The sequence below is a fragment of the Prionailurus viverrinus genome, chromosome C2, assembly GCF_022837055.1.
Source record: "Prionailurus viverrinus isolate Anna chromosome C2, UM_Priviv_1.0, whole genome shotgun sequence".
Classification (NCBI taxonomy): Eukaryota; Metazoa; Chordata; class Mammalia; order Carnivora; family Felidae; genus Prionailurus; species Prionailurus viverrinus.
In genome coordinates this window covers 64,582,683-64,603,071 of record NC_062569.1, presented here as the reverse complement: position 1 = coordinate 64,603,071, position 20,389 = coordinate 64,582,683, and the positions used below count along the sequence as shown (strand labels likewise).

Here is a 20,389-nt window from a genome sequence, read left to right as displayed (position 1 = left end):
CAAGCGTTTCAAGCGGTCAAGCTGATTTATAGATCACCTCAGGGTCCCTGGTTCAGGGGTAGAGGCAGGACCAAAGGGAAATCTGTGTTTTTAGTATTTTTGTGGTGATAGATTTTAACTAATTAGGATAATAGTAAATGAATAGTAATCCCAAGTTATTTTTTCTTTGTGTCACTTGAAAGATATGTTCAAGTTTAATACAAAATGATGACTTGTTAAAGTTAGATGAGTTTTCAGGGTGAGAAAACAATGCAGGTCTGGACTCTGACAATCGAATTGGTAATGTGGAACCCCCCTGTATAGGGGGGCAGCCTCCACATGCTGAGGTTTAATAGGCATTAGGGGGCTCCCCTCCACCTTGCTTATGCTGTCCTTCACGTTCTTCTTTTGGCTTACAAACATACTTATTTTCGGGGCGCCTGGGTGGCTCAGTCGGTTGAGCATCGAACTTTGGCTCAGGTCATGATCTCATAATTTGTGAGTTCGAGCCCTGCGTCGGGCTTTCTGCTGTCAGTGTGGACCTGCCTTGGATCCTCTGTCCCCCTTCCTCTCTTGGCACCCCCTCTCAAAAAGAAATGAACATTACAAAAAACAAATATGTTTATTTTAAACATTTAAAGGCTTCCACGAACGGAAACATTTACCATTACTTTCACAGGAAAGATGGTAAATACATGACCTGCATACATTGCCTTCATGGCAGCCATTGGCCATCAACCTTAGCTTCCCTCCCCAGTGTCTCTGGTTCCAAGGGAGACTCTTTTCAGCATAATTGTCCAGGAAGCCACTTTAATTAGACTTGAACCCTATTTGGCACTCCCAATTTATATCTTATGTTAATGGTTTGTTAAATCTTTGAATCGGGGCAGATTTTGAGAGTGAGAAAGGAAAGAAAAGTATAAGGTTTCAGGATTTGAGGGGAAGACTGAGAAGTTACCACCAAGGATGGTATATAAATTTTGCCTGGAAGTTTTTAGAGGTAGAAATCCCATACATCAAATAAATACTATGTGCCACATACCTACTTCTTTTTGTGTTTGTTATGACATTTATTTTTTTACCCAGTAGCTGTGGGGTGTGGGGGTGGGAGGAAGGGACTGGGAGAGAGAGAAAGAGAGAGAGAGAGAGAGGGATCTCATATCTCAGTTGTACAGTGGAGGAAACCGAGTCTCCCTGATATTAAAATGACTTGTTCAAGGGGAAAGAGCTAGTAAGGGCAGAGGTGTAACACAGATCTCCAGATTTCCTATCTGTCCAGTATACTCTGCAATTTCATACATTGTTCCCAGAGTTATATAGAATCAAATCATTATGTGTAGTGTAAGAATCTTGTCAAGGTGGCCTGCATTTTCAGGGCTATGCCCCTTAGCAATAAGATTCAACATAAATTTGAGTGGACTAACAATGGAAACTTCCATTTGTTCAACACTGTGTTATTTCTACTGATGGACAATAATGCAGTTCCTTAGAGATTATGAATCAAGGTATTTTCCCCGTGTGGATCATATTTATTTAAATTTTCCTTAGGAGTTGTTTTTTTTTAAGAGAGAAAGAGAGAAAGCAAGTGGGCAGGGGCAGAGAGACAGGCAGAGAGAGAGAGAATTCCAAGCAGGTTCCACTGTCAGTGCAGAGCCTTTGCAGGGCTTGAACTCACGAACCACGAGATCATGACCTGAGCTGAAATCAAGAGTGGGATGCTTCACTGACTGAGCCACTCAGGTGTCCCCATTATGAGTTTTCTTTTGAGATATTTGCCTATTGCTGTTCACAATTAAATTTTCCAACTGTACATATTCATCTGATAAAATTAAGTAAATGTTTCGAGGAAAACTATTTTGTAATAAATACCTCATAGTAAATAAAGGAATAACATTTTGAGGATAACATAATCGATGATGTTAGTAAGTACTAGTTTGAATTTAGTGTTATAGAGGCAATTTTTAAAGCTATTGATTAGATCAAGAATTTTACCAACTTTTATATATAACAGACATAAAACCAATTATGTACTAGATTGCTTTATACATTCCTAATAATGTGGAGCCATTCTTTTATTTTCAATTTCAGTTGACCTCATGAGAGACAGTTTCAATATTCATTTCAAATCAGGAGGAGCAAATAGTGATTCTTCTGCAATGTCATGCTACTGCTCAAGGAAGTAGTAATAAGTATCTATTTACTGAGCACCTACTGTATGCTTAACATAATATTTATTGAGCACCTACTGTATGCCTAACATTGTACTGAAGTCATAGTTAGAATGCTGGAAAAGTGACCAACAGTGGTTCTTAGTGCTGCAGGTTTGCATGTCCTCCAGACCACCCTCCTGTGCACAGCCCCAGTGTACTGTCCAGCGTCTCTGACATGATCTGCCAGAGCTCAAATGCATCCTCTAACGTTCTAATTAATAATAGCAATACCACATACTAGGTAACAGGCCTCCTGCACACTTCTCAGAGATTCATTTCATCCTCTCCACAACCCTATAAAATAGATATTCAACTTAATAAAACAGAAATATGAGGCACCAGGAGGTTGAGAAACTTGACCAGAATCAAAGCTACAAAGTGGTTGGGCTAAGCTTTGAACTAGCTGATCCCACTAGGTATCAGCGTACTTAACACATACTCAGGCACCTGAGCTGGAAGCTCTTGATGTAATCCAGGTGGGAGCAAGTGAGTGTCTGAATAGAGGGAGGCAGTAGGACTGAGAAAGATGAACAATGAAGAAGCACACCAAGAATCAGACAGCCGATTAAAGCCACAGTCAACATTATATATCTAAATGAATCTATTGGCATTTTAAAAGGTATTAATCTGAGCACTATTTGGGGAAAAAGGAATCAGCACATTATCATGTCAGAGCTAGGGTGACTATATCACATGACTCAAACCAGGACACTTTGGAGAGTAACGGTGGTACTATTAATAAATAGTAATTGTGGAACCATCATGGAAAAAGAATACCAATGGTCACCCTACTCATAGCCCCCAAAAGAGCTACTTTTGAAAGACTCTTGGTAGAAACCACACTTTGTGGTTTGCAGTGTTGACAAAATAATTCTGGGTGGAGGAGGATATTTTCAGGATTTGATTTCTAGCTGGGCTCCTTCCTTATGGATTATGTCCAAGGACCAGTTTCCCACCCATCTACTCTACTTGGCCCACACATGACACCCACACCACTCACACACAATCATTCGGTTGTGTAGAAGAAAAAGGATTGGTTTCATTGTATTAACACATCTGGTGTCATCTCAATTGTTTACTCATTTCTGATTGCTGCCTTACAGTTGCTCCGCTCTGCTGCTGATTGGTCGGCTGGTATAAAGTACCATGAAGAGTCCATCCATACTGCTTATATCCATGTGATAGAGAACAGCAAGCACTACATCTACATAGAGGTAAGTCCTGCTCATGTAAACTAGTAGGACAACCTGCCTTCCCATAAATAGCTCACAGACACTGCAGGGTCCCCAAACTCAGGATCCGCTACATTAATCAGCCTATGTTGAGATATGAATTCAGGTAACCTGAATTTTTACCTCCCCGGCATACCTGACACTCACTTTGTGTTTTCATTAACTCAGGACTCTAATAGGAGTCCCCCAAGTTCTTGTTATTAAAATGTATCAACTCACTATGATATTATTAGCCAGAAATACCATAACATGGATGAGTGCATTTTTTACTTGTCTTGAGTTGGAGGGTCCAAGTGTAAGCTGTGTGCTGCTTCAGGAGAGCACATACAAGGGTAATTTGCAAAAATGGAGACCACTGGATGCCTCTGGCTTGGCGATATTGGAATAGGGAGAGTATAAGGAAAGGAACATAGAAAAGGAAGATGTGAGAATATTGAAGGCATGTACCACTTTCTTCAATCCTCTATGAACCATTTAAAACTTTTGTCAGATGCCAGAGTTTGTGTTCAGAGAATAGGAGAAAATCTAGAGACACTGGGTTTAGACTGGGAACCTTAACTCAACTTCAAAGTAGATATAAAGCTAGCTCAGAGCATGTAGAAAATCCTGAAAAAAAAAGTCACGATAATGTAAAAGTAAGTCAGAGCACATCTTTTGTCTTTATTTTAGTCTTGTCTTTCCCATTGAACTTTTTTTTTCTTTTGTAATATGTGGAGGGAGATGAGTTTCCTGGAGAAAATCATCCTAACCCTATATTCCTTCCCATTGAGTCTGGGCCTCTGCCTTCCATGCAGTGACTACTCACTAAGGGTGAGTAGGAGAGAATTAGACCTCTATTTATTTCATAGTCCTGGAGAAAGAGAAGTTGATTACAAATATTAGCAGGCCGAATGCAATACAGTATTCTGGATGGGACTATGCAACAAAAAAAGGACTCTGAATATCAAAGTCTGGAGCTTTGTATTAATACTAATACAATTAGTATTATTAATTTCAACAATTATACCATAACAATATAAGATATTAATGGCTGCCTCATCCATTACCCAGAATCCTTTTGCTTTATCTCTTTTTAGTAGCATTAAGTCAGCCTTTCTTATTAATGCTACCACAGTCTTAAATGAGGTCAGTAATGCCATGTGGATACACATGGCTGTGGACACAAACCTTGTGGTTAACACCTCTAGCAGAGGTAAGTGGTTGGCATTTACCCTGCTCTCCCCAAAAAGGAAGAACAGGCCATGGCATGTGGCCATATTTACAGCTGAGGAATGCTGAGCCTCTCTGTAATATGAATTCAGAAAAACAAACATGGTTTGGTTGCCGCTGAAATTTTTATTTGATGCCTTAAGGGGAAACGGATTCTCAAATGAATTCCTGCACAATGTCTTCTGGTAAGTTTGTCTTATGGAGGCAGTTTACAGACTTCTGTACTTAAGTATAAAAACACGTAAACTAGTAAAAGTGATGATGTTGCAAAGGGATGATAACCATAGTTTGAGTCATTGCTTATATGTCTCTTTAAGATGATTAGCAAAGATTACTTTGTGACGATGAGACTTATAAATCACAAATATATTACAACAGTGTATATAAATATGTAGTAGTGATAATATTTGTACCTAATTACTAACATCCCCTTTATGCAGCAACTAAATCTTTTATACCAATAATATGATGATAATGTCTTGCCCTAGTTTTTTGGTAAAAATTTTAAAGAATATTTTATAGGTAAATGAATAGTATAGATTACCTAAGCAAAAAGGAAAAATATTTCTTTTTCCGTTTTATTGGTTTATTTATATATATGAAATGTACTTGTGAAAGAGATTTGAAGCTACTTAAAATAGATGTTCAGAAATAATAAGAGAGCCAAACAAATGAGACAAGGCAAGAGAAGATACTAGGAGATAATAGAGGATGGATGGAGAAAATTAGACCAGGATTCTGCCATCTACCCTGCTAGAAAGGTAAACTTAGCACGAAACAGAATGCTTACCAATATAGGATTTTAAATCGTGAGCATTTACACAATACATGTATCTGTAAACCTAATACCCCTATTGATTAAATTTGGAATATTCCTCCCTTTCTCAAAATGTAAGTGACAAAGAATTCACATGATGAAATACTAGTGCAGCCTCCCATTTGACTAAGGTATTAGATGTGGTGTTACATAGACGTGCATGAGACCCAGAGTTGAGAAGAGGCTTCTCTTATTCTCGGTGTCATTTACTTTTCTAAATGATTTTAGTAATAAGAACATGTCTGCTATGTGAAAAAATTTTTTGTAATATCAATGTAGTGTTCGTAATATAGCACACTGTCCATATATATATATATATATATTTACTAAGATAAGAAAGACTTATAGGATCACTCTATTTCTCGTAGAACCAGTTTTTCATAAGTTGTGCTGATGACAAAGTTGTGTTCAACAAGATAGGTGATGCCATTGCTCAGAGGATCCTGAAAGCTCACAGGTAACATTTTGGCATTTTGGTAAAAGTGGTTACTGCAAATGATTCTTGCGTTTACTACTAAAATGACTTTTGAAAGCCCATTTTAAAATACTGTCTTTTCCTAGCAGGCATAAATTGGGGTCAGCTAGCAGTAGGTTATTGGTTCCTTCAGTCTGATTTCAGTGGCTGAGAATTTTGAGTCCATTTTTGAAGGAATCTGAATTCTTCCAGGGCACAGTCATTTTTTCCTGGCCAGTCTCTTTCCCACGCCGTTAGACTTGTGATTTGATTTACTTAATGGCACACAGTTACTGTGTTCACTTAAAAATCAAAGCAAAATAGTCATCATATTTTTCCATGAGTTATATTTAAATTCTGGCTACCCTCTGTCCTATTTCTTCAGCTCATGGGACTATTTTTAAAATAGCAGTGTTTTTAAGATATGACCACACAATCCACCCACTTAAAGTGTACAATTCAGTGATTTTTAGTATACTTTTAGTATACTTAGTTTTAGAACATTTCATCACCCCAGAAAGAAACCCTTTATTTATTAGCAGTCGCTACCTAATTCCCCTTATCTTATCCCCTTGCAACCACTAAACTATTTTCTTTCCCCATAGATTTGCCTGGTCTGGGCATTTCATATTAAATGGAATCATACAGTATATGGTCTTTGTGACTGACTTCTTTCACTTAATTTAATGTTTCCAAGACTCATCTATGTTATAGAATGTTACCAGTATTTCATTTATATTTATTGCCAGGTAATATTCCATTTTCTGGATATACCACATTCTATTTATCCATTTGGGATGTTTCCACTGTTTGGCAATTGTGATTAATGCCGCTATAAACATCGTGTATTAGTTTTTATGCAGATATATCTTTATTATTCTAGGGGTAGAATTGCAGGGTTATATGGAAATTCTATGCTGAACATTTTGAGAAACTGCCAGGATATTTTCAAAAACAGCTACACCATTTTATATTTCCATAGTGTATGAGGGCACCAATTTCTGTATCACTGCCAGTAATTACTGTCCTCTCTGTTTTTTTATTATAACCATCTTAATAGGTGTGAAATGATATCTCATTGTGTGTTTGGTTTGAATTTACCTAATGACTAATGAATGATGTTGAGTATTTTTGTTTGTTTGTTGGCCATTCCGTGTATTATCTCTGGATAAATAGATGTTCAGATTTCTTGGCCATTTTTTAATTAGGTTGTCTTTTTATTGTTGAGTTGTGAGAGTTCTCTTATGTATTCTAGATACAAGTGTCCTATCAGATTTATGATTTGCAAGTATTTTCTCCTATTCAGGCTGTTTTCTTTTCTACTTTCTTCATACTACCTTTTTTTTTTTTCATACTACCTTTTGAAACACAAGTTTTTCATTTTGATAAAGTCTAGTTGATCTGTTTTTTTCTTTTGTCACTTCTGCTTTGGTGCCAGGGCTACAAAATCACTGCCTAATCCAAGACCATGAAGACTTAACACCCCTTTTCTTCTGAGAATTTTGTAATTTTATCCCTTACACTTAGGTCTTTGATTCATTTTGAGTTACTTTTCATACATGATGTGAGGTAGGTGTCCAACTTCATTCTTTTGCACAGGAATATTCACTTGTTCCAGGGCCGTTTGTTGAAAAGACTGTTCTTTCCCCACTGAATTGTCTTGGCTCCCAGGGTACTTCTTTTTACGGCTGATTTTAATTCTGTGTAGAAGCAGCAAAATACACAAACAATACCATTACATTTTATTATTTCAACTCATTAAACACAGGCAGTAGAGAATGGTAAGTACATACCCATTTGGGAATTCAAACATTTTTGTACTTTGAGCATAACATGGTACTTTAATATCCTCTTTTTAAACATAGTATGTGGGGGTTTTTAGATCTAAGAACATTTTATAACAGTAACTACCAGTATTTTATGTGATTTATGGTTTATATTTATACTGTTACTGAATCTTCACAAATACTCTTCAAAGTAGATCATATAGTCTTGTTGTTATTGTTGTTGCCGTCCCCATATGTAGAGTTAAAAACTAAGATTCAAGAGGTGATGTGGCTGGACTAAGCCACTAACAACAATAGGCAAACATGGCTTTAAGCTCAAGTCTTTGGACTGCCAAGCCAGTGCCTTCTCCCATACCACATAACTTCAGTTCATTGCCAGATAGATTTGAGACCCCTTCAGGGTTGCCACCTAAGTGGGTTGGGCCTTTATGTCCCCTCTTCCCATTGAACCAGTCATCAGGTACAGGCCCACTCGAGGAACATGACCTTGGGTGAGGCAGGTCGCTTTGACCTAGGAGTGCAAATCCGGGAGAAGGACTTCACTGTGAGTGAGTAGCCAGCAGCCAGCACTCTCCATAAGGGAGTGCTATCTTGAGCCCATGGTGAGGGCATTTAGGCAGCACACCACAGTACCCACCACATCCTGCAAGGTATACCATAGATCTCGCCATTTACTACACGTCAAAATCACCATTTGACTTTTACAAAAATCCAGGGAGCTGGACTCCATCCAGACTTGCTGGGTCAGAATTTCCTGGAGTGGGGCCCAGGCACTTGTATTTCATAATGGTCCACAGGTAACTCCAGGGCAAAGTCAAGACGGCTCAGTACTCACCTAGAACAGCACGTATAGCCATAAACATTGATGATGATCTGTGCTTTTACAGGTGACTTCTATCTTTTGCCTTCTCATATACTTTTTTTTTCTTTAAGACAGTTACCATGGCATCCGTTTCTGAGATAACTTAAAATCGGCTTGTTTACAGTTAAACGTAACCGCATACACCAAGATTTCTTGCATCGTGCCAGTCTCTCAATTCTGTGGGTCAATTTATGTCTAATTTACAAAATTAAATTATTCTCTTAACTCTTGCATTTCATTGATGCAGGGGTATCCGCTTTATCTATAAAGCACATTTGACAAAAGAGAAAAATATTTTTTTTTTCATGAAATTGATGTAAGTCGCAGAAATCCATTAAGTTGACAAATGAGCTCACTGGGCCGAGCAGTGAGTGGTGAATATTGTAACGGTGATCAGTTAATAAGGAGACTGGGCTGAATCTCAGCTTCACTCATCTGAGTTATTAGTTCCCTACAGTACATGTGTTAATAAGTACCTGCAAGATTTGTTTTCAAAGGCTTTGGGAGCCTGAAAGAACATTTTTCTTTACCATATTAATTTGTCTTTAAAAATGTGGACTTCTTCTAAAATCACAGTATTTCAGGACTGTAAAGAACTTGCAGTTATTTTCTGATTGACTATTTCCCAGTGATCCTATGAGCTGCTTCTGAAAGGAATGGGGATCTGTAGTGAGAGAGCATGGTAGGGTAGCATCTGCTGCAGATTGTATCTCACACTTGGAAGTTCACAGAGCACGTTAAAGATGCAATTTCAAGCCTACTCTGTAGAAAACGAGCAGCGAGTCCGTTGAATTGCATATTAACTGTGTGTTATTTAGCTCTGATGTCTCAGTGGTCTCCCTTTCTTTGACAGTCACATTTTATTTTTTTTTTTTTTTTTAAATTTTTTTTTTCAACGTTTATTTATTTTTGGGACAGAGAGAGACAGAGCATGAACGGGGGAGGGGCAGAGAGAGAGGGAGACACAGAATCGGAAACAGGCTCCAGGCTCTGAGCCATCAGCCCAGAGCCTGACGCGGGGCTCGAACTCACGGACCGCGAGATCGTGACCTGGCTGAAGTCGGACGCTTAACCGACTGCGCCACCCAGGCGCCCCTGACAGTCACATTTTAAAGGGCATGGATGTTGCACATAAAATTTTTCGTGGCTATCCATATGTATCCTGGAAATATATTTTACGTTCCCCCCCTTCTCTGCATGTCCACATTATTGTTCATCTCCTGTGTTCATTGTAGCTATAGAATATGTTTTAATAATTCCAAGTCTGTGACCTTGTATTCTTAGGAAAGGGAGGGGTGGGATTAAAAGGCTTATCTTGCAGCCTGCCTGCAACGGGGCTCCCTGCTTTCACTGAGGGCCGTGGTGTACCATGCCCAAGTTCACCCCCTTTCTTCCTTCATTGACTTCTCTGTGCTCCACTCTTCTGAGACTCCGAACTTCCCTGCCAAGGTCACATGCCTAGCAACAAGTATAATTTTGGCTGTTGGAAAAAGAATAGAATAAAGCACAAAGCAGATGGAGGGAAATGACAGTCAGCATTCAGCCAGGCCTGACCAAGGAACACAGGCTCTCTTCCAGGTCCCTCCCACCCTGGAAAGATCAGAGTCTTTGAATTGCCAACTCCCTCAACTGAGCTGAGACTTTATTTTTCTGCCAGTGCTGGACTCCAGGGAACACCAATTCCCTGTTGTGAGTTCTCTGCTTTCCTCACTTCCTCCTGGTTCCTTCTCAACAGCCATAATTCTTTGCAGAAATAGGTTTTTGCAAAGCTTTCACGCTCTGATCCATGACCTAGAGCCTCAGAACATTGCTCATTCCATGGTGAACTGAGAGTAGCTATGGGAATCTCTGCAGAAATCAAAAGGTCTGCTCTAATTAGTAAAACTGTCTTGGCTCCCAACCCGCTGGAAGCCCGTCTTTAACAACTCAAATCTGACTGGAGGTCAGGGAGAAGAAATCATTATTCGTTGTCTAGAGTCAACGGGTTTATGCCATATTTGAAGAAGCCAAGAGAAAGAGCTGGAACTGACTGATCCAGGTAGAAATTTTACGTGCCCTGAATGAATTGTTCCTGAGGATGAAACAGTTTTGCTTACGGAAACTTGACATGAATAATCCTGCTGCCTTGACAAACAGGAAGCGAGGGAGTGCATTTTGCACTGTTATCAACAGAGTTGATACATACAGTGAAGACAGGCAATGGATTTAACGCCTCAGCATTTTCATATTAAACTGCAATGAGAGATACAATCTTACACTACGTTGAAAAATACCCAATTTTGAAAACTGTTCAAATTCTTCATGCTTCCTCTAACTGTAGAGTAGTGCCAGATAGTGCTTGCAGTTTGCCCACGAGTGAGTGGTATGGAAAATGTTCCTCTGGGGAATCTGAAATTATTTGGGGACCAGGTGTCTTGGGACTTGGCTTCGTTTCAACTCTGTTGTCTCCAGGTATGTGACCTTTTGAGCAATGTCCGTTTAACTTCCGGACGCTCTGTTCTTTTCACTAACAAAGAAAACAATACCTGTTCTGCCCAGCTTTGAAAACCATAGCACATCAATTTGTGGAAGAAACTCTTACATTATTTCCAGGAAATTCATCTTCTGGAAATATGCTAGCTCACCGTACAGTTGAACAAGGATCTAGAAGCACTATATTCAAATCAGCTGTTTCAGAAATACTATTTATGGTAGAAACAGAAATGTTTTAATTAAAGAGATGTTTAAAGTGACTTATTTTAAATTGTTAGATAGCAACTGCTGGACAGGTAAGCTTTACTTTGGTTTTCTACCTCCGGTGCTTCATTATTGATGCAATAAACTTCCTCCCCCAGATATAAAATAAGGCACTCAGTAGCATAACATGAATTCAGTTCTGCTTTGTTTTAATTTCAGGTACTATTTCTTTATTACTCTTTGAAGGCGTGCAGGCTTTCTCATTGAAATCGGTGGTTGTAGATTGAATTAACGATGTTGCCCAGTAATTCTTGAGTCTCTCTACATCGGAGGTACTTTACATGCATTGCTTCATTTAATTCACACACCTACCTTATGAAGTGGATGCGTAAGCTTTCCCATTCTACAGATGAGGCAATGGAGCCCAGTGAAGTGAGGTAACCCGCGTGAATCCGTCACACAGCTGTCGATGACGGGAACAGAGACTGAGACCTGAGACCGTGTCTCTAGGAACTTTACCTTGTACTCTCCACCACTCAGCTACAAAGCTTCCCTCATTTCAAGGGAAGGTAGAAATGTTCGAGTACTAAGCCTCCCAGAAATCTATGAGAAACTTTATTTTAAAAATAAAGAAATCAGATGAACGTTTAATTTTTTTTAAGTAATTGCATGATAGATAAAAAGTTATTTGGCTTAAAGAAAAGTCTGCCTCCTACAATTACCCTGTCCTATAATTTGTGTACCATGCTGGGTATGTTTCAGAAGCACTGTCTTAAAGAAATTTAAACCGTGGTTCTAATAAAAAGAACACAAACCATGTAGAATAAGTATGCCAATGGCTGGTTTCACATTTTTTTTTTTCTTGTAGGCTAACCTCCAAGCTTTGTAAAATACCTGGATGAGAGGTTACACTGGGGCAGAGATGACAGTCAATCATGGCAGGAGAACATTTGATTTAGATTATTTAACTGCTTTTATTTGATTCCAAGAATTATATAAATGGCAATCTCAGAAGATAGAGAGATGTAAAGATTAGCACAGGGCAGAGACCAGCAATCATTTTGTAGGATCTTATTTGGGGGCAACTGAAGGACCTGCCTGACAAAGCTTATCAAGTTGAGAGTGAAGTCTTAGTCAGACGTGCTGGGCTAACCTTCAACGTCCTTACATTTAAAAGCTTTTGTTTCCAAAAGATAAGCAATGAAAATAATTATATGTGTGTGTGTGTGAACAATATGTATTATGCCATAATCTATAAAGTTGAACACGTAATATGCAAAGTCACTGCTAAATAGGGCCAGCATTTCTAGTGGACCAGCAGCGATTTTAGCCAACTCCCTCATTTACAGATAAGAAAACTAAAGCCTGGAAAGGGCTACTGCGCTTTATAAGATTTGCCAAACACACAATAAAATGGTTTATGTCCCAAACCACAGAGAAGGCTACGGATCCAGTTGTCACATAACCAATGCCACTACGGTATAATGTTCTCTCCACAAAAATACTACGCCCCGAGCACAGTCCTTAGTTCTGGCAGCATTCACTGCTGCAAAATCTACAATGATAGGATTTATACCAGCTGTCGAAGCTTATAGCAATGAAATATGATCTATAAATTCCAAATTCTCAAAAAGCAAAGCATCTCATCACTGGAGAAGCATGACGAGCTCCTTAAGGGCCTTCTTACGGATCCTGATACCCCGCTCCAGGCAACCCCACTTCTGCCGATGGCCCTCTGTGGTGAGGAGGGAAGTGGGGATGAAGGAGGGAGGGGGTTTTTCCTGAGAAGAACAAGGAGGGAAATGTAGAGGAGCACCATGACCATACACATGGTGAATTAGCACTCTGATTTTAAAGGTGCAGGCAACATTACAGCAATCAGGAAAATGGAAAATATTAAAGCTCTCACACTCTCACCACCCTAAAAATTCACTTTTTACCTATTTCCTTTTTGTCCATATTAATATACGTATATTTTCTGTTGAGTTGTGATTTATTTCCTTTTTCTGTAGCTCACCTGGATTTTGGTTTCAAATCCCATTTCCACATGATAGAACTAAATTTAGTTTAGTCACATCCTGATAAATGTGGACAAATTCAGTGATTCCTTGCTATTTCTGCTCCATACACCATCAGTCAGGTGTTACCTGGCCTCTCCTCCCCCCCTCTCTGCCCCGACACACCCCACCCTTGGTATGGATGGTAAGGGGTCCTAGATCCTTGGGAAGAGGCTTCCAGCCCTCAGTGTTGATGTGCCTTGGGCCCATTCTGGAGCCTGCTGACTGTGACATAGGGGCCTCCGCCTTCTCCTTTCAGATCTGCCTTTCCTCTGCTCCTCTGTTGCTGCCACATCATGTGGGCTGGTGGACCTTTCTCTGGGGTTCTCTGAGAAGCAAAATTATATTTCACACTCAGATCCTCATGGCTCCCCTATCCTGCTGACAGGTGATGAGGTCTATCCTGTTCTCCCTGGAATTCTGCTTAAGGGTGAAGGGTAGGATACCATCACTCTTATTTCTGTATACTCTTGGCTGAGCTCAAAGGATCTCTACCTGGTCAATAGAAGTCGATATCTTGTGTCCTGTTTCCTTTGTGAGAGTGCCATCCTGGGGGCAGTACCTGCTTCATATCTGTAGTCACAGGGTGGGGGAAAGGTAATTCATTTAAGGGACAAGTTATTTCCTATTTCATGGTATCAGCCTGCACATCTGTAATTGTCTTGTAATTGTAACTTTGCATTCGGGCCATTTTAACACAGTACTGGAAGTATTTTGCTATTAAGTCATGATGGTGGTCATTTTTAGTGGCTGCAAAATGTTCACTCTTTGAGTGGCTATAACATAATTTAGTTAACCACCCCCCATTATTGGACATTGATTTCCAATTTTAAGATATACATAGCACTGCTGTAAGAGTTTGTGAGTTTTGAAAGAAAACTTATTTTAACCAAAAGCCCAAGAATACAATTTTATAAAATTGTTCTGAACTGCAGTGGATGAAATGATTGCTTCATACATGATGGCTTGGAGCCCATTAGCTCTTACCTTGTTTTTAAGATCATAAGTAATTCTGCCCATTAGGGGCTCAGGTTCTTGCCCTAACCTGATGCCTATCCTTTGCACCACCCCAACTTTATGAGGATGCAGTGTTTCCCTGGCAGCTGAGAACTATTGTCTTCTGGGGATTGGATCCAGGAAGGAGAGTGGACATAATATCGAGTAGAATTTTCTCTTCATTGGCTTAAACTTAGCCACGATTTTATGGTTTGAAATTCAAGAGCCCCTTTTTTTCTACAACAGTGAAAATCTAAGTCATTTCTCCTAACTTGCTGAACACAGTTTAAAAATTTCATCATTCAGGAAATTGAAGAACTACTGCATTGGAAAAAGGCAAAGACCCAGATAGGGAGCTAACAGAGTCCTAAGAACAAGAAAATGTGAACCTTCTGATTCTCACAAACTAAATTGGCAAGAATATTTTATCTGAAGATAAAGAGTTTTATAGGACATTTCTCAGTATCCTACTGAAATCTCTAATTGATATGGGTATGATATGAGATCTCCATTTTGAGGTCATCTCAAAATAATAATCTCAAAATAATAAAACACAATGATAAAAGGGAACCATGTTTACAAACAGAGTCACAAACCCGTGATGTTCAAGACCAGCAATCCCACTCCTAGGTGATATTCATGTTTCACAAATGTGAAAAATGATTTATGGGGGTCAGAAGACATAGCAAAATAGATACTTTGAAATAATAAAAAAAAAAATTGGAAACAATTTAAATGCCCACCAATAGAGAGCTGCTTTAAATATTATGGAAAAGAGGTACGGGAAATACTGTATCACTATAATTAAAAAACGGACAAATCTCTATGTACAGATATATAAATAAAAATAACATTCATAAAAGTGTTTATAGTAGTCTAGCATTTGAATAGAAGAAAAATACATATACTTATAAATTCATAGACTATTTCTGAAAGAAGATGGAAGGTAGTAGGAGTTGCCCTCAGGGAGGGGAAACAGCACCTGAGGACAATGGAGAGAAAGAGAATTTTTTTTCCATCATATAATCTTCTACCTCTTCTATTTTGTACTATGAGCATGTGTTACCCAGTGGAAATATCATTTTTTGATGATTCCTCAAAAAGTTAAGCATAAAATAACCACATGACTAGGCAATGCCATTCCTGGGGATATTTTAGAAGAACTGAAAACAGGGACTGAGATCTATATACCTGTGTTCACTGCAACATGATTCACAATAGCCTAAAGGTGGAAACAACCCCGGTGCCCATCAACAGATGCCTGGATAAACAAAATGTGCATTGCATATCCAATGCAAGATTATTCAGCCACAAGAAGGAAGGAAATTCTGACAATCTTGAGGATCTTATGCTAAGTGAAATAACTCAAACATGAAGGACAAATATTGTATGATTCCCCCTAGAGGAAACATCTAGAATGGCAAATTCATAGAGACAGAAAGTAGATTGGAGGTTATCGGGGCTTTTCAGGGAGGGAAAATGTGGGAGTTATTGCTTAACAATCACAGTTTCTGTTTAGAGTCATGACAAAGTTTTAGAAATAGAATTGTGATGGTTGCACAACATGTGACACTCATTACTATCACTGTATGGTATACTTAAAAATGGTTAAAATGGCTAATTATGTGTTATATATATTTAGCATGATAAAAATTCACATAACATGTAATTTAAAGAGAAACTTATTGTAAGTTTCGCAGCTTGATCTCTTCTGTGCCCGAGGCTTCCCAGAAACAAACATTCTTCCAACCCGACCCTAGTCTCCCAAAGCATAGAGTACTGAGTGCATAACATGTGCAGGGATCCTCTGTGGGGCACTGCCCCAAACAGAAAGATATGTGGACATACGTCCTGTGTTTCAAAAGAGCTTATCACATAGCCTAGGCAGCAGATGCGTGTGTCACTATCGTGTAAAGCAAAAAAGCTGAATAGACAAAAGCTGAATAGACATCTGTGCCGTGTGCCTTGGGAGTCCAGAGGCAGGAGCAAACCAGCTTTGACTGGAAGATTCAGGATGACTTGACCAAGGAAAGTGCCTTTTAGCTGCCTTGGAGGGAGAAGTGGGAGTCTGTGGGCTGAAAGGGTATTCCTGACTCAGAAAGCAGATGAGCCAACCTTCCTTAGTAGGGAGGTGCACGTCTGAGCAAAGGGCAGTGGTCTGGCACTGGACAATGGGTCTGTGAGGATCCAATGGAGGGCGATTCTGGAAAGGCAGTTGAGGCCAGATAGTGTCAGTTTTTAACTGTCTGGTTTAACTCATTTTGACTTTTAAATGCTGGTGATGGGGGAAATGGCTTAGGTATGTTTTCTGTTCTTTCCCACTATCTCATTTACCATTTAAGGCTGTGAGCCTCTTACCCTTATCAGGCAGAGAGCTTGAGGAGTTTACATTCTTGAAAATTCATTTTTTCCAACTCAAACTATGTTTGCCATCTAGTGATTAATCCGTGCCATTGCAACAACCTACTTGTGATGCCTTGGTCCTCAGCGCTGCGGTTAAGCTCAGGGGCCCACAGACTCCATTGTGTTGGCTATCACTTCTGCCCTGAACTTCACCTTCCACGAGCCCTGATACATACATTGGTGTTTGGAGACATTGTAATGACATCCGACCCCTCAAAGAGTAGTAGTAATACTCACATGAAAGAAAAATGTAGTTGTTTTGAAGAAAATGAACCTTAGAAATTAAGTATTAAGAGAAGTTTAAATAGCAGCACCTTTGTGTGAATATGGATGTCTCAGATCTCTGGACAAGATTTTTCGACCACAACAGATACCACAATCATTTCCAGCTTCCACTTCTTCCTCTGTATCCCATAAATGGAGGCAAGGACTTAACAGCTTTGCCTCCAAATAGTGATACCTGTTTGAACATGATTCTCCAAATTTTGTACTTTCTGAATGGAGTCTAAGTAAGTAGCCCCACTTCCTTCTTTTATTTGTTACATTATGGAGTAGCAAAGGCTACTCAAAGACTATTCTTTCAAAGGCTGGCCTCAATCAGTTGGAACAGTCGGCCAAGAAATGATGCGTTCTATATGCAGAGGATTTAAAATCATCAGTCACTCAGGATTCTTGAAGGGCGCAGGATAACATTTTGCAGCAGAACCAGTTTTCAGAGCTGGATCAGAGTTTCTAAGCAATGATGACACGACTTGTCATACATAAAATTATTACGATGATGTCTTTTTCAAAACTTTGTTGCAAGCCCCACCCCACCTTCCGTGGGTCCACGCATGGGTTGCTTTCAGTGGATTTTGTCCTAGGAAAAATTATGCTGTAGAAAGAGTAGACTTCCCACTCTACTGCCAAGTTCAGCTGGTTTTTTTAGGTTGTTATGAATTGTTACCTGGATGACAGCTTCTGGCCTCCAATCCAACGGCACCTTCCAAGCCCGGAAATGTGATAGAATGTATTGTAGGAAGCCATTAGCTCAATCTCTAAAACCATGTGAACTGCCTACCTATATCATTTTTTGGTGAATCGCTCTGCATCTGACTTTTGTAGGGAAAACCAGAGATACCGGGTGTATGTTGTGATACCGCTGCTGCCAGGATTTGAAGGAGACATTTCAACGGGTGGAGGAAATGCCCTGCAGGCAATAATGCACTTCAACTACAGGTGCCAAAGTTCTAAAGTCGTCTGTTTTCAGCTTTCTATCAGTCACGCGTGTAAGCTGGTGAAAGGAATGGAAATATTTCCCCACATCTATTCAGGGAGTGTTGAACAGATGAACGCTTTATTTTACTTTTGAATCTTGGCCTGTTTACTAGTTGATAAAATTCAAATAGAGCCTAAAATCATAAATGGCAGGCCTGGGACACATGGCGAATATAAAAAGAACTAAAATATAAAGCTGTCTTTTATACTCATTGCCTATACACAAGACATACATATACATAGATCTTATAAATGAAGACAAAGACTTTATATATATATACATATATATATATGTATGTATATATGTATAGGCATATTATAATATTGATTTAAAAATTATCTTTAAGCCACCAGAGAGTTATTGAGCTTTCCATATTATTTGAAGAAAAAAATTAAATTTCCATGTGTTTGTTTATGGTTCTTTAGGTAGCAAGTTTTTTCACCAAGCTTGGGAATGGTAGACTTTGACAGAAAATGAAGGATGAAGGTTCTTTCCTATCTTCTGGAATTTTAATTCTATTTTCTCTACCACATCTTTGTTAAACTTTTAAGGAAAGTATTAAATCCTATTCTCGATATTCTAAAAAGCAGAATTGCCATATTCACTTGAAAAAGACCCGTGAAGCTTCAGACTTGGCCAGTAGAGCGATATGAAGAGGGTTAAGAGGTATGTCTGGTGAGCAGACAGAGAGGTAGTGTAGAAAGTGATGGGAAGGCACCCCTAACATTCTGTCTTGGTCACGTAGCTGGAAAAGAGAATGGGAGTGAAGAGGTAAGTGAACAGGCCTGGGCATGAGTCCCAGCGCCCAGTTACAAGCTCTGGGACCTAAGATACAAAAGAACCCTGCTGAGCATCACAGTTGTATGAAGTCAAAGCAAGGACGGGAACCTGGATGTTTTCTTTTAATATCCCTTGTTTTTCAGAACCACCTGTAATTTCCCACCTTTCTGATCAAACCCTATTGTGAGGGAGGAGACAATGAGGCCTGGCTCAAAACCCCCAGTGTGTAAAGCAGATAAGGTCTCAGGAGCTTGGTCAAATTAGGGGTAGGGGCTTACATGCCTTCCTGCTGCCCTCCCCCATAATACCCCCTGCAGGATCTGAGGGTCCTCTAGGCACAATTGTGGTCACCACTGTGGTGATTTTTTTTAATCCTCTTGTTTCTTACTGACTGAGTTATTTCTATCAACCAGGATTTCAAGTAAAGATTTTTTTTGTTTCTTCTGGGGTAATTTTGCCTGGTTACGGTAAGAGAGAACTTTAACTATGCTTTGGGATATACACTTTGATTGAAGATTTGCCCATTTCTAATATTACCTGATTTATAACATGACAAACAAAGCTTTTCAAGTATTTAGGGCACTGACATAATGTTTAATTGGATTTTATCCACTTCATTTGCCATTCTAATATTATTTTTGGAATATTGTCAGTTGTAATTATTTTCTATGACTTTTCCTGGGTTTGAACCAGCTGAATGAAATAACATGCTTGGCTTTTGTTCAGCAGCTAAAATTCTAACCTTTTATTATGCAAAAACATCTCTATTTGCTGGCATCATCCTTAAGAATATCAGTATTTCCCAGGGATAACTATATTTTTAATTACTTCTACAGAACAAGCAGATGGAGCATAGAATTTTTTGTTTTGTCAGTCTTTATAATTCATTGACTATTATCAGAGTTGTGAAAAACAAAGTCATTAGCGGAGTCAGTTATCTGCAACTACATTTTTCACTTTCAAGGCGTTTGCCGACTTTGCAGGGACAGCCAAGGTGTATAGTTTCTTTAACTCAGAAATTATTCTGCTAAGTGTTTGCCCTTTTTACCTCTGAAAGTAACGTGAGTCTGTAAGTGTTCTCATCTATTGAGTTATTCTAAATTTATCTGAGCTGTCACCAAATTTTCTAAGAGAGAAAGTTCATTCATAGCCCATCTTTTGAAAATAGAATCTCTTTCTGAAATCTAATGTCAGTTTTATGACTTTTCCATTTACTTGCCTCAAAACAACCTGTCCCAGCAGTACCATTACAAAAGTGATATCCCAGGTGGTTTTTTAGTTTCCTAAAAGTCCATGTAGCATCTTCTCTTAAAAGCACTCGTTCTGTTTTTGCTTGGGTTAGGACTATACTTCACAGATACTGCAGTTGGGATTGGTTCCTTTGAAACCTCTGTAATTATTTCTTTCCTTTCCATGTGTTCAGAACCATGTGCAGAGGAGAAAATTCCATCCTTGGGCAGTTAAAAGCAAAGCGTAAGTAACAGCTTTTATTTTCCTCCACAGTTGTCTTTGGTGACATATCCATAATCATTGTGAAACTCTCTTCACAAGAGGTAGCCCACAAACGTTTAACTGAGATCAATCACTTATTCTCACTAAATTGTCCAAAGCAATGTTCAAATGAGGACATCACAACTTCAGATGCATAGATAATTAAAAAATAAGAGCA

General features: G+C 39.1%; 1 protein-coding gene across 4 annotated transcripts in view; it reads left to right on the top strand.

Moving 5' to 3' along the window:
• PLD1 (phospholipase D1) overlaps nt 1-20,389 on the top strand; it is a 206,978-nt gene that overhangs the window by 146,116 nt on the left and 40,473 nt on the right. For all 4 annotated transcript variants that reach the window (XM_047874310.1, XM_047874311.1, XM_047874312.1 and 1 more), the window contains 4 exons: nt 3,293-3,403; nt 5,816-5,904; nt 17,787-17,900; nt 20,144-20,193. In XM_047874310.1, coding sequence (XP_047730266.1) covers nt 3,293-3,403; nt 5,816-5,904; nt 17,787-17,900; nt 20,144-20,193 — 364 coding nt within the window. The remainder of the gene's footprint in view (nt 1-3,292; nt 3,404-5,815; nt 5,905-17,786; nt 17,901-20,143; nt 20,194-20,389) is intronic.